A 15,278-nucleotide genomic window follows, 5' to 3' on the forward strand; every position below is an offset into this window, starting at 1 on the left:
AGCCAGATCAGCTGGGGGGAAAAGGTGAGTTTAATTGGAGCTCTCCTATTCTCTCATTAGTTTTAACTCCTCTTAGACATCTCCTCCCCTCAATTTTCCATTCTCTGCTCAACTACCGAGCAAACTTTGGGTGTTTGTTTTATTAAAGCAACCTTGACTTTTATTCTTGATCCACGTGGAATGAGTGTTGCAAAAACTTTCTGTATAGTAAGAAGGGGAGAAAGCAATTCTGCCAGCTACCGGGACAAACCTTTTAAGAGAGAAGGTGTTGGGCAGCCATGTGACACAGTAGGGCACTGCTCTTGGAGTCAAGAGGACCTGAGTTGAAATCCAGCCTCAGACACTTAACAAGTGTGGTTTGACCCTGGGCAAGTCACTTAACTGATTGTCTCAACAATAACAACAAAAAGTAGGATTGGTCCTAGGAAACTGAGATAAATTCCTAGGGATATGCTAAGGGTGAGGAGGTATGCTAGGAAGGGGATTTATCCATATGCCACCGTGCTGAAAAATAACCATTAAAATACTGTTCCTTAGGGTTAAAAATTATCCTCTGGTCTTTGATCAATGCAAATCCCATTGGGGGAAAAAAAAAGCTAACATTCAATCTCAAAAGCAATGACTAGCAGATTCTCTCTTCTGAGTGGGTAGCTTGGGGATTCTGAAAAACTAAGGAGAAGGAGGGCTTCTGGGAGACACCTTGATAGCTGAACACTCTGTGTCGGCTCCCTGAGTTTGTTCCAGGCCAGCTTTAGTAAGAAGTCCACTGCAGGAAATGAGAAAGATAAGATTTTTCAATTTTGATAAGCTGGGAGGATTTTTTGGGAGATGAGATTGATATTGAGAAAAGATATTCCAGGATTTCTGGGGCACCTTACTCCCTGCCTCCTTTAAAAAATATATATGTGTATTTATATATATATAAATACACATATATATTTTTTGATTGCTCTTCTGTTTTTACTTTCTCTAGATTTCCCTCTGATTTCTAACCCCTCCTTCTCAGAAAGCTGTCTCTAAAAAGAAAGAAAAAGGAAGAGAAAAAAATTCAACAAAACCATTCAACACGTTAAAAAAAAATCAGACTGAAACAAAACAAAACAAAACAAAAACCCTGCCATCATGTTCAGTGTTCCACACTCAGGGACTGCACAGAAGCTTCTGCAAAGTTTCTTCTCTTATCTCATCTTTGTAATTTTTGCAACATTCACTTTAGATTGTTTCTCTCCATTTACATTGTTACACTTATTGTGGCTCTGCTTTCCTGGCCACTTCTCTCTGCATCAGTTTATCTAAGTCTTTTTATACTTCTCCTTAGCCTCTTGGTCATTTCTTAGAGCACCATAATATTCTGTTACATTTTTATACCACAGTCGTTAAGCTTTTTTTTTTTTTTTTTTTTCCCAATTGATGGCCATCTACTTTGTTTCTAGTTCTTTACTATCCCACACCATGCCCCTTGTTTTCTTGCATATGGGTCTCTTTATGTCAGTAAATGCCTCGAGGTATAAGTCTAGTGGTGGGAATTCTGGGCCAAAGTCTGTGGTCATTTTGGCTACTTTATTTCCTTCTTCATAGGTTAGTTGAATGTGGGGCAGAATAATGAGGAAGAATTGTTTCTTTTCCTTTGGGATGCTACAGCTATAGGTGTAGGGCCCTGTTTCAAGGTTTCACAATGTCTATGGCTCAAATTAACCGCACTATTGGGTATGAAGTAAGCAGTTCTCAGATGTATGGGAGCGTGTTTCTGTAGAACTGGAAGAGAAGTTGGGAGTTGAGTGTGGGACTTTTCAGCTGACTCCCCGTAAGATACTGGGTTTGCTCCAGATGGCATCCCTGGCTAGGGCAGGCTTTTGGGACACCAGCCTCTCTCCAGATGGCAGGGAATCTGCTGGGCTGCGAACAACCCAGGTGGTGCTGGCATGATAGGGAGGCAGGGACAGAACATAGATCCTTGACATCAGCACCAAGCCTTTTGATTGGAAGTGGTAGAGAGGTATTTGGGGGAGGGTCTCTCAGGTCAGGGCATACCGAAGTCAAAATGCACTGAAGAGATGGGATGGGGGGGACAACGTTGGGAGATGTGGTCCAGGGTTTCCGTGGGATTGCATGCTAAGGGCAGTGGGATGAATTGAGCTTTTCTTTTCCTCAGCCTGTGGCCTGACCTTACCCCTACCCTACCCCCACCTTGACTCCTAGCCAAATCTTGTGCCTCATTTTGATGCCTTGGCTCTCTGGCTGCCAAGAAGACAATGTTCAGTAACAATGATGTAGAACAGTGCCGTGCCATGCCTACTTAGGTTAATGCCCTGGTCCATTCCGTGGGCAGCTTAGGACCGGGAGCTTTTATTGCTGTTACTCTGGCCCTGAAGAAGAGATCATTAGGTCTTGTTCCGTTGCCCTCTCGGGCAGATACGCTGCCATGGGACTGCCCCACTTGCTGTCTGAGGTAGGACCTGAGAGCTTTTCTATTCTAGTCAGACCACCAATGTACTATCAGACTGGCAAACTAGGAGCAGAGAAATAGTTTCTAAACCTCTCCTCAGTGTTCTCCCTTCCCTTTGTTTCTCCGGTCAAGTCTACCATTGTCGTTGTCATCTATTCACAGATCTTTGATGGCCGGCCTTAGTTCTTTATCTAATCTGATGCTGTTGAGAATTTCTTTGCAGGCTTTCATTCTCTGACAGAGAAAAGAGGGCTGGCCAAAAATTGGGAGGTGGGGGGATAAGACCAGTAGGAGTAAGCAGGAAAGAGAAGATAGACAGAAATGGGGGAAGACAGGGACCCTAATGATCAAATACTCCTTTCTGCTTGTGGCTCGGAGCCAGCTCAGTCCCTTCAGTCAGTTTCAGACCCTAGACCTTGCTGGGAAGGCAGTTGGGACAGGAATGCTCTTAGAATAATGACACTAATAATACCTTACATTTGCTTTCGAGTTTGTGAAACGTTTATACATTATCTCATTTGATCTTCACAGGAATTCTGTAAAGTAGACAGGCAGGTTATTCTTCCCATTTTATAGATGAACAAGTTGAGGCTGAGGGAAATTAGAAACATGCTCAAAGTTAAATGGCTTATTAGTGCTATAACTGTAACTAGAACTTGTTCTTTTAAGGTCCAGCTGTATTTCCACAGAAACTAAGTGATAGGTAATTATATAATGACCAAGCTTAAGAATGCACCTCTCTGCAGAAGTGGGGAACTATGGAGATTGGATGTCATGTATGTTGTCAGACTTAATTAACAAAAGTCTGCTGAATTGTTTCTCTCCACTCCCCCTTCTTTTTTTTATTCTTTGTTAAAGAATGACACTCAAGAGTTGGGGAGTAGAGGAAAGTATTGGAAAATAGAAGTGATATAAAAAGAAAAATTATCTGTAATTTTTCAAATGATAGGAAAAAGAAAAATGTGATCCTATACTACATTTCCAAGAACTTGGAAAGGTGAAACTCTACTTAGCCTGCTATCTGCCTTATCTCTCGCTTCCTGTCCTCCAGCTACATTTTCTCCTTTCAAGGTATCAATACTCAAGTATCAAGCTCTTCATCTTTCTTTCTTGGGCATCACATCATGAGCCAAAAACTTGGGAACACAGACAACCAAGTTCATTTTACCAACAGCTGGTTCCCCAAGCTTGTTTACACGCCCTTCTCCCATGCACTCATAATCCACCCACTCCCAGTTGCTCAAACCACCAACTTTTGCAAACTAAGCTGGAGGAGGGAAGGGGAACAGCTGATGTCAGTATTGGTTAAGAATTACCTTATCCTCATCTGTCCTAAGGAACTTGGGCTTGGGGCTTAAAGGATGGTTCTTTCTGTCAGCCAAAACTACTCTGCCTTTCAGCCTGGGCTTGTTTCCCACTTCCTAGGATTGGGAAAGTTTTATGTGGCTTCTGCCAAACCCTTCCTTAGCATTGATCTCCACAATGGAGCTCCCATCCATACCTCCTCCACAGAGAAGCTACCTGATAGTTACAGGCTTTCTTCTAGTCTAGGCCTCTCAGTGGAAAAGCCTTAGCCTGGCTATCTATCTTCTTGGCCAGCCCACAACTTATCACAGACACACATTAACCGGGTGATGATTTTTGCTCAAGAAATAGAGAAAAAAATGTCTACAAAAATACTTGCTTATGGGGTATTTGTTAAGTTCAGGGTTTTAAAAAAAGTAAATTTATAAAACGGAACAGATGATATTATTGGACACCATCATTAACACATTGCAGCCTGCTTATACCCTCTCTGTGTGTCCATCATTTTGAATCTTCTGAGATTGCTGTGTTCTGTGATTTATAGCCCTACAGCAACACCAGAAGAATATTGGCATTTGAAAGCTTGTGGTTGTTAAAAGTGCTGTGTGTTTCCCCAAATGCAATTCAGTCTGCCTCCTTCCTCCTGTGCAGTCTGGCTTCAGCTTATTGCTATCTGCAGTCTTTTCCAAGATAAATGTACTGATGACCTCTCAGATTTGGGAGGAGGGGGAAGGATGCCAATCCTTGGGTATTGATTCTGCTAAACACCCTAGTGTTGGTCAGAACTGTTCTCCATCCATTTGAGTTTTCTTGTATTAATTTTAAAAATCGTTGCTATTTTTTTTTATACCACGTTCTCCCATATAACCCTCTGTCTATTCTCTCCCAGAGAGCTAGCCCTAAGTTTTTTTAAAATTTCATTTTAAGAACATATCATTTTTCCAATTACATGTAAAGATGGTTTTCAACCTTCATTTTTGTAAGATTTTGAGTTCCAAATTTGTTTTCTCTCCTTTCTTCCTTCCTTCCCTCCCTCCTTCCCATGCTAGCAAGCATTATGATATAGTTTATAGGTGTACATTCATTTTTAAACATATTTCCACATGAATCATGTTGGGAAAGAAAAATACAAAGACTAAAAGGAAGGGAGAGACAGCAAAACTAACCCACACTCTGCAAAAGTGTGGCATTTTCTGCAGTGTTCCACAACTCCAATTTCTACCTTTGCAAAAAGGGAGGGGGGGTACCTTCATAAATCTTCTTTGGGTTAGTCTTGGTCCTTATAATTTCCAAGCATTCAGTTTTGATTGCTTTTTGCAGTTGGCTGTAGTCTTTCCATTGGTATTGCCATGTACATTGTATTCCAGGTTTTCTCTGTTGTCCTTTGCATCAAGTTGAGTAACTATATACTTATCCTAGGCAAATCACCTTAAGGTCCCTGATCTCTACTGGAAGAGAACATTCCGCTCTGGGAAGTCTCTACCCCAAGAAATCACATATCTGATCAAAAGACAAAATAGCCATATGAAATGTTGCTCTGCATTATAAAACAGAAGAAAAGTAGAAATAGAAATAATTCCTATCTTTTACCTTATACCAGGAAATTGGAAAAGTTGATGAATATTGGGAGCAGTTTTGTATATTTAGATTGAGTTTTTTCTTCGTAACATGAATTGTTAAGAGTCTCTTTAGAGGTGATAAATTTTGTTGAGATCTTCTCATACTCTAGGGATTAATGTAGTTACCACCAAATCACCATCTACAAGTAGGAGTTCTCTGGAGAACTTCACCATTTATTTATAGCAGGAGTCCTTAACCTGAGAGCCAGGAACTTGTTCTTTTAAAATATGTTGACATGCAAACTTTATTAGAATTTATTACCTTTGTAATCCTATGTAAGTATTTTATGAATTTAAAAGCATTCTTTTTCTACGGAGAAGGGCTCCATACGTTTCACCCCTGTGGTCCAAGGTGGCCATAACATACACCAAAACATTCTGGTGTTCAGTGTACTCTCTGTATAGGGCACCTTCACTGACTGAAGCCTTTTTGGCAAACATACATCTTCCTATTTTATGCCTAAGAGGATATTTGAACAAAGCTGCCTCTGGGGTCACATCTGTCAAGTAATCTTGCATGATCTTAATATATGCAAGAGATGCTTTGTTGATGGAGAGCTCTTAAGGCTGCATTTTGCTGATACAACTTTTCAAAAATCAATGAACAATCAACATGGTGGGGGCTTGTATTTTCTATATCTTTTAGGCAATTGATTTAGGCACTATTAGGCAATCTAGGCACTATGAAGATATGGTCTGCTTGAGGAATTCCTTTGGGAAAGCCTGTCTTTTTCCTTTTCATATTTTCATCAAGAAATATGTATTACTTTAACATAATTAACATGCATGGGACTACCTGCCATCTAGGGGAAAGGGTGGAGGGAAGGAGGAAAAAAGTTGAAACAGAAGTTTTTGCAAGGGTCAATGTTGAAAAATTACCCATGCATATGTTTTGTATATAAAAAACTATAATTAAAAAAAATTAAAAAAAAAAAAAGACCAAAGTCAAGATGACCTAGGATGCAGTGGATGGTTTTTATGTCTTCAAAAACTAACCAAGTTCAAACTGTTTAAAAAAAAAACGAAATGTGTATTAAGTATTGATTAAACACCAAGGTTGGCTAGATTGCACAGTGAATAGAATTCAGGGCCTGGAGTCAGGAAGACTCATTTCCCTGAATTCAAATGTAGCATCGGAAACTTATTATCTATGTGATACCAGGCAAGTCACTTCACTCTGTCTGCCTCAGTTCTTATTCTGTAAAATGAGTTGGAAATGGAAATAGCAAATCAGTCCAATATCTTTGCCAAGAGTAAGGAGTCAGACATCACCTGAAAATCAACCAAAAACTATGTGCTAGGCTCTGGGCAAAGCACTGTGGGAATACATAGAAAAGCAAAAAATAGTCTCTGTCCTCAAAGAGCTTCCATTCTAATGCAGGAGATGACAAATAAATAACTATGTAGAGATAAGACACCTATGAGACAAATTGGAGAAAAATCTCAGAGGGAAGGCATTGACTTGATGCTGAGGAAGATTAGGAAAGGATCCATGTATGTAGATCATTCTCAAAAATACTTTCAGAGCTGAGAAAACAGGCCCAGGCTTGGTAATAATTCATGTTTTCCTGATTTTGTCGTTGGGGCATATTCGCCCTCTGTGATTTTCCCTGGCCATTTGTCATTTTCCCATCTTTCCCTTTATTTAATGGTGGAACTTGTTTCACATGCCAGTTCTGCTCTTTGCTATCTACATGACCTTGGCCAAAGCATTTAACCTCATTGAGCCTTCAGTTCAATTGGGCTGTGTCCAATTCTTTGTGACCCTCTTTGACATTTTACTGGCAAAGGTACAGGAGTGGCTTGCCATTTGTTGCTCCAGTGTATTTGACAGCAAAAAGATTTAGAAGATAGTTTCTAGCATGGTGACATCTAGGCAGTTTGGCCTTTTGTTTCTTGGGAAATGATTTCTTCCTTTCTCTTTACATGCTTCTACCCAGGGAGAAAGAAAACCCATTGGGTGGCAGGTGTTTGTGGTATGGCTGTGCCTTAGAGAGAAAAGATAGGTCTCTGGGTATATCCTGGCTTACTGACTGAGTTGGGTTGCAATGGATGCCCAGGAAGTACTCTGCTCAGCTGCAAAACTCGATGAGAGAAGCTCTGAGAGAGACAGTTGGCTGGGTGTGCTGACCGTGCTGGCTGGAAATTTGACATGGAGTCAGTAGAGTTTATCCAGAAAGGCTGAGCCTATGGGTCAAATACCAGAAAATTAAGGTAAACACCATGACAGGCACTTAGAGGGAAAGGAACTGAAGATTAAGGGAGAGAAATAGGGCAACTGGAATCCTCTTCCAGCCCTCATTAACTGATACCCCTCCCCCATCTGTGCTCAGCATAGATGCCAGCTGTGGCTTTCAGGCGCCCCTGAACTGTCCCTAATACAGCTCAGTGGAGGAGCTGGGAGATTAACCCAGAGAGAAATGAGGGCCACTAAAGAAGCTATAAGGATGCCCATAGGTCACAGATTGACTTAGAAGTAGTAAATGTTTTTAGATTTCTTTTTAGAAAAATAACACCAACCCGTTAAAATCATATGAGAAATACATTTGTTTTGTTTTTATTTTTTTATTTAAACTTAAATATGAAATGATAAAAGAAAAAACATTGTTATATACATAGTAGACCATAAGAGAGAATTCAATATAAAATAATAAATTTTCATTTCAAGGAAATCTATATAATAAATATTACAAATTATTTTCAAAGCTGCCCAGCTTTACTTTATTATTGGTTTTCTTTTATTCTCCAATGTGCATTTCCCCTACCTTAAAGAAAGGTACAATTAAGTGTGGAGATATATACACGTCATATACACATGTGTCTGTATGTACATACATGTGCTTATACATACATGTATATACACTTATACCTAGATATCTATAAATACATACCCTCATATACATATATGTATGAACATACTATGGTTTTTTTTTCTACTTGTCATCTGTTTCTCTGAGGATAGATTGCATCTTCCTTCATTGGTCCAAGTTTTTCCATATTTTTCTAAATCAACCAGCTCATCATCCTACACCACAGCAGTATTCCAACCCAGTCACATCTTATTTATCTGAGAGGTTGTCTATGAAAGTTCCTCCCCATTTTCTGCTTCATCTATTCTTGGCAATACAGGTATTATTGATATAAGAAAATTTTAATTTAAATTATCAAAATTCTCCTTTTTACACTTCAACAATACTCTCCCTTATAATATGGTTTAAGGTCGGATACTGCCAAATCTATTTCCTTTATATCTTTTTTTCTGGTTTCTTTGAAGTTCTTTTTGTTCTTCCAAATGAACTTTGTTATTATTTTTTTCTAATTTAGTAGAATAATTTTGTAGTGATTTAACTGGGATGACATTGAATAAATAAACTAGTTAGGTAAAATTGTCATTTAAAATATTATTTTGGCTTTACCTACCCATGAACAACAAAATTACTTCAATTTTTTAGATCTGAATTTGTTTCTATAAAAAGTGTTTTATGTTTATGTTCATATAATTCCTACATCTGTTTTGACAGGTATACACTTGGGTATTTTATACTGCTTAAGTATTTTAAATGGTCTCAAGCTATATTGAATAATATTGTTGGCACATTTCTCTATTTTTTACTTGCAGTTAAATCTATTTTAACTGTAACTTTTTCTGAGATCATAATTACTATCTTTGCTTTTGGTACATAATAAATTCTACTTCTGTCCTTTATTTTATTTTTGTATATATCTCTCATTTTTATCATGTTTCCTGAAGGCAACATTTTGTTAAATTCAGATTTTTAATCGGTTTCCCATTTGTTTTATGGGCGAATGTCTCATTCACATTCTAAGCTATAATTACTTGTGTATTTTGCTCCTTTCTTTTTTTCTCACTATCTTTCTCATCCTATTTCTCCTATTTCTCCTCACTCCTCTGTTTTATTTCTACCTTGCCCTCCTGTTTTTCAACTTACCCACCCTTCTAATAGTCCTTCCCTTGTTTTCTCCCCCATTCTATTTCCTTGCCCTCTGAGTTCTTTGTGAATGTATACACACACACACACACACACACACACACACACACACACACACACAATTTTGTTCACTTTAACCCATTCCCAATAAGAGTAAGCTTCCAGCAATACCTGCCCTCTCCTTCTATATCACTTTTTCTTTTTGTGCCTCATTTGTATGAGATAATTACTCCTTTTTATCTCTCCCTACATTTTTTTTTTTTTTTTTTTTTGAGGCTGGGGTTAAGTGACCTGCCCAGGGTCACACAGCTAGGAAGTGTTAAGTGTCTGAGATCATATTTGAACTCCAGTCCTCCTGAATTCAGGGCTGGTGCTCTATCCACTGCGCCACCTAGCTGCCCCCTTCTCCCTACATTTTTTAAACAATCACCTCATCATGCTCAGCCTAGTACAAGCCTTTCTTTCAAACTATCCAAATTTAAATGAGTTATAAAAGGACTGATATATTAAATAGTTTGACCTTATTGAATTCTTTCATTTTGTTAAATGTCATTCCTTCCCCCTTCCTCCTCCCCTCCCTCCACCCCATTCAGGATTACTTAATTTTGCTAAGTAATTTACTCTTGGTCATAACCCTAGCTCTTTTGCTCTATGGAATATATTATTCCAAGAGCTAGGGTTCTTCACTGTAGTAGTTGCTAGGTCTTATATAATCCTTATTGTAGCTCCATGATATTTACTTTTTTTTCTTGTTGCTTCCAATATTTTCTCTTTAATCAGGAGCTCTGAAACTTGGCTATGATATTGTAAGTTTTCCTCCTGGGCTCAGTGGATTTTTTTTTTCCTTCTATTTTTGCTTTGCCTTTTTGTTCTAAAATCTCAGGGCAATTTTCCTTGATAATTTCTTTTAAAATTGTATCAAGATTCTTTATTTTTATCATAAATGTCAGGTAGTTCAACCATTCTTATATTATTTCTCTTTGATCTGATCTCCAGATCAGTTGTTTTCCTGATGAGATGCTTTCTTTTCTATTTTTTCATTCTTTTCTTTAAATTATAGCTTTTTATTGACAAAACATATGCATGCGTGATTTTTACAACATTGTCCCTTGCACTCACTTCTATTCCAACTTTTTCCTTCTCTGCCTCCACCCCTTCCCCTAGATGGCAGGCAGTCTTATACATGTTAAACATGTTAAAGTATATCTTAGATATAATATATGTGAGCAGAATCGAATTTCTTGTTGCACAAAAAAAAAAAAAAATGGATTCAGAAGGTAAAAATAACCTTGGAAGGAAAACAAAAGTACAAGTAGTCCATATTCATTTCCCATTGTTCTTTCTCTGGCTTAGCTGATTCTGTCTATCATTGATCAATTGGAACTGAATTAGATCTTCTCTATGTTGAAGATATCCACTTCCATCAGAATACATCCTCATACGGTATCATTGTTGAAGTGTATAATGATCTCCAGGTTCTGCTCATTTCACTCAGCATCACTTCATGTAAGTCTCTCCAAGCCTCTCTGTATTCATCCAGCTGGTAATTTCTTACAGAACAATAATATTCCATAACATTAATATACCACAATTTACCCAACTATTCTCCAATTGATGGACATCTATTCATTTTCCAGTTTCTAGCCATTACAAAAAGGGCTGCCACAAACATTCTTGCACATAAAGTCCCTTTCCCTTATTTAGTATTTCTTTGGGATATAAGCCCAGTAGAACACTGCTGGGTCAAAGAGTATGCAAAGTTTGATAACTTTTTGAGCATAATTCTAAATTGCTCTCCAGAATGGTTGGATCTGTTCACAACTCCACCAACAATGCATCAGTGTCCCAGTTTTCCCACGTCCCCTCCAACATTCATCACTATCTTTTCCTGTCATTTTAGCCAATCTGACAGTTGTGTAGTGGTATCTCAGAGTTGTCTTAATTTGCAGTTCTCTGAACACCCTTTCATATGAGTAGAAATAGTTTCAATTTCGACATCTGAAAATTGCTGTTCATATCCTTTGACCATTTGTCAATTGGAGAATGGCTTGATTTCTTATAAATTACAGTCAATTCTCTACGTATTTTGAAAATAAAGCCTTTATCAGAACTTTTAACTGTAAAAATGTTTTCCCAGTTTATTGCTTCCCTTCTAATCTTGTTTGCATTAGTTTTGTTTGTACAAAAGCTTTTTAATTTGATATAATCAAAATTTTCTATTTTGTGATCAATAATGGTCTCTAGTTCTTCTTTGGTCACAAATTCCTTCTTCCTCCACAAGTCTGAGAGGTAAACTATCCTGTTCCTCTAATTTATTTATAATCTCGTTCTTTATGCCTAAATCATGAACCCATTTTATCTTGGTATATAGTGTTAAGTGTCGTCCATGCCTAGTTTCTGCAATACTAATTTCCAATTTTTCCAGCAGTTTTTGTCAAATTGTGAATTCTTATCCCAAAAGTTGGGTTTATCTATTTTTTTATTCTTTTAATTTTGTTTATTGATTTGTTGATGTCTTAAAATGTCATTAGCTTCCTCTTGCCCAATTCCAGTTTTCAAGAGATTTTTTCCTTAAGTTTTTGATTCTCAATTTCAAATTGGTTGACTTTCTTTTTTCATAATTTTATTGATTTGAATTACTCTTATTCCCCCCCCCCAATTTTTCCTCAATTTCTCTAATTAGATTTTTTAAAATCTTTTTTGAGTTTTTATAAGAACTCTTTTTGTGCTTGGGACCATTTGATATTTCTCATTGAAAAAAGAATGGCTTTTTTCAGTTCTATTGTCTTCCTCATGAACTCAGATCTTCTCTATCCTCATACTATCTATGGTTGAGTTCTTTCTCTTTGCTTACTCTATTTATTTATTTTTGTTTTGTTTTTAGCAGCTATTAACATAATCAAGTTCTAGTCCTAAAGTATGGGGAATGATATCCTGGGCTTCAAGTCCTTATTACTGTTATTTTCTGAGATCTTTTCTGGGGCTGTCCTCTCCACTTCTAAGCCATGGTTAGGGCCCCCAACCACTCTGTTTCCTAAATGATCTTGCTTCCTGAATTCCCTTGGTAGCTCTCTGCTCAGAAATGAAACCAGGGACTCTGCTCTTCTGCCAGTGCCCCATAGCCTGCAGGGTCCCTGCCCTTCTGCTACTGCCCTCCCCAGGTGTGTGCAAGCTCCTTCTCCCAGCAGCCACAGCCTGGGGTGCATTTGGTCAGCACAGCTGTGTCTTCTATCCCTCAATAGTGGAAGGTCTGGGAGATGAAAGATGAAAGCTCCCAAGGCCGAGGCAACCCTCAGCCCCAGCTGCCCCCAAGGCTGTCGTTGATTCTGCAGAGTTGGCCTGGCTATATTTATGCTTTATTCTGGCTGAACCTTGGCCCCTAGTGGTCTAGCCTTTCCTAGAATCTTCTCAAGTTGTCTTAGGAAGACTATTGCTTTACATTGTGTTTATTTCTTAGGTCTTTTATTTTATTTTATTTTTTGTGGAGGAAATTTGAAGAGCCAAAAATTTTCTCACCTTACTCTTCCATCTTCCCAGAATCCTCTCTTAGGAAATACATTTGAATCATGACCCAGGAAACTTTGACTGCAGTCTTCCGACTTCTGTCAAAAGCAAATGGAGGGGCAGACTGTATTGGACTTGTCCCAACCCTCTTCCCTCACTAGGGGTCCCTCCCCAAAACACACAGTCCTGGAGCAGGTGGGAACATTCCTAAATGATCCCTTGCCATCTAGGGATGCTTTTTTTTATTTTTTTTATTTTGAGTTGCTTTTTCTCTAAACATAGACCAAGGACTATCTCTTGTAGCACAGTGCCTAGCAGAAATTAATAATCATTAATAATGCTCCATTGATCTGTGTGACCTTAAACACGGCATTTAACTTCTCTAGGACTTATTTAATATATTGGCTAGGATATAACGGCATGATTAATATAAAGTGAGATGGAATCTATGAGTCCTATATGGTGTAGGGAGCTCCCTCTGGTGTTAATTTTTTTTCCTTTGGGTCATAGATTTAGAATTGTAGAGGACTTGGAAGTCATTTAATTTAAGCCATTAATGTTACAGATGAGGCTACTGAGGCACAGAGCATTTGAATGGTCTCACAGATAGTAGGTGTCTGAGACAGGATTTGAAACCAGGCCTCTCCTAACTCCAAACCTGGCCTCTAGCTGTTGTTCAAATTTCAAAATTCTTGAGTTCAAATGTGGTCTCAGACATTTATAAGCTGTGTGACCCTGGCCAAGTCACTTCATCCTGTTTGCCTCAGTTTCCTCATCTGTAAAATGAGCAGGAGAAGGCAATGGCAAATCACTTCAGTATCTCTGCCAAAAAAAAAGTCCAAATGGGGTCACAACCGAGCAACAACATGGGGCAACAACAAGCAATGGGATAGGGATGGGGCACTGAGAGGGTGACACAGGTGGTGGCGGAGAATGTTATCTGTGCCTCAGTATTTTTCTTCTCTGCAATTTCAGCAGACTTGGATCTGAGCGACGGAGGCTGCCAGGGGATTACTGAAAGCGGCTCCAGCTGAGGACACGGCCCCCAGGAGCAGGAATGGGCAGAGGGGCAGCCAAACCCCAGCCAGCATTGCTGGGAAGAAGACTGAGAAGAGAGCAGAGGGGCGTTGAACCCGCTTGCCAATAACCGGGGGAGCCCACAATAATTGGCTTTCAGCTGTTTGGTTCCAGGGAGCCAGGCATCTGGAATGAGCACTGTGTAGTCTCTCAGGCAGCCAGGGCTAAGGAGTTTGCAGCCCCAGAGGTGGGAGGCTTCGGTGGAAGTTGTGAGATAGCATGGAACATTGGCACCCTCCACTGTGTGGCCTTGAAAGCATGTCAGCTTGCTGAGATTTTGAGATTTTTTTTGTATTTTTTTTTTTTTCCTGTTTTCTAAGAACCAAGGCCCTCCTGGTGCTGCCCTCTCCGTGTCCAGAAGGAGCAGAATCAAGTGAACCTGGGGGGCTCCATCTCTGACTCTCTGAGGCCTCTCTGAGCCCTTCTCCCCACACCCCATCCCACGGCTTGAGCTTTCTCTTCTGGTTGGAATCCTTGGTTTCCCCAGGGGGACAGAGCAAGCTCCCCTGCAGCAGGGGAGGGAGGGACAGCCTCAGAGTCTGCCCATGAGCCACAAGGACCCCGGCTGCCCCAGACTGGACTATTCCAAATCACCAAAGAGGAGGTTTCCCAGAGCTGGTAGCCAGCTATCCCCAGGGACTAGAGGGCTAGAATGGACTGACCTCCCCCTCAGTGGGGGGGCCGGAGAAGCACAGCCCCTGTGGCCCAGCTAGTTGCAGGTTCAGACGAAGCCGCCACCAGAGTCTCCAGTGGTAGAGGAAGCCACAATTGCCTGCTCTGTTTTCTATCACCTTTGAGGGAGAGAACGGGTCCCCCCGTTGGTCTCCCTTTCCTTAGTGCGGCTCAGGCCTCTATGCTATTTCTCTGTGGAGCCAGACCAGGTGGGCAGCGCTGGGGCCAGCTGGTGAAGGAGGGACCCCGGTGACCCCTGCCCCAGCAGGGGGTCCCGTCCCCCTCGGCCAAGCCATGAAGTGCTCCCTGCGTTTCTGGTTTCTCTCCACGGCCTTCCTGCTGGTGTTTGTCATGTCTCTCCTCTTCACCTACTCCCACCACAGCATGGCCACCCTGCCCTACCTGGACTCCGGAGGCCTCGGCGGCACGCACCGGGTCAAACTGGTGCCGAGCTATGCGGGCTTGCAGCGCCTCAACAAAGGGGGCCTCCTGAGCAAGAGCTGTGCCTGCCGCCGCTGCATGGGGGACACGGGGGCTTCCGACTGGTTTGACAGTCACTATGATGGCAACATTTCTCCTGTCTGGACCAAAGAAAACATGGATCTTCCCCTAGATGTCCAGCGGTGGTGGATGGTAAGGGACCAGCTGTGTGTGTGTGTGCCTGTGTGTGCATGAGTGTGTCTGTATCCCTGTTGTGTGCACATA

At 40.4% G+C, this 15,278-nt stretch overlaps 1 protein-coding gene across 1 annotated transcript in view; it reads left to right on the forward strand.

The window, feature by feature from the left end:
* The window catches only part of ST3GAL2 (ST3 beta-galactoside alpha-2,3-sialyltransferase 2), a 64,458-nt gene that overhangs the window by 34,893 nt on the left and 14,287 nt on the right, over positions 1-15,278 (forward strand). Inside the window, exon 2 of the mRNA XM_074284702.1 lies at positions 13,800-15,206. Coding sequence (XP_074140803.1) covers positions 14,868-15,206 — 339 coding nt within the window. The 5' untranslated portion in view covers positions 13,800-14,867. The remainder of the gene's footprint in view (positions 1-13,799; positions 15,207-15,278) is intronic.

The sequence above is a fragment of the Sminthopsis crassicaudata genome, chromosome 2, assembly GCF_048593235.1.
Source record: "Sminthopsis crassicaudata isolate SCR6 chromosome 2, ASM4859323v1, whole genome shotgun sequence".
NCBI classification, from domain to species: Eukaryota; Metazoa; Chordata; class Mammalia; order Dasyuromorphia; family Dasyuridae; genus Sminthopsis; species Sminthopsis crassicaudata.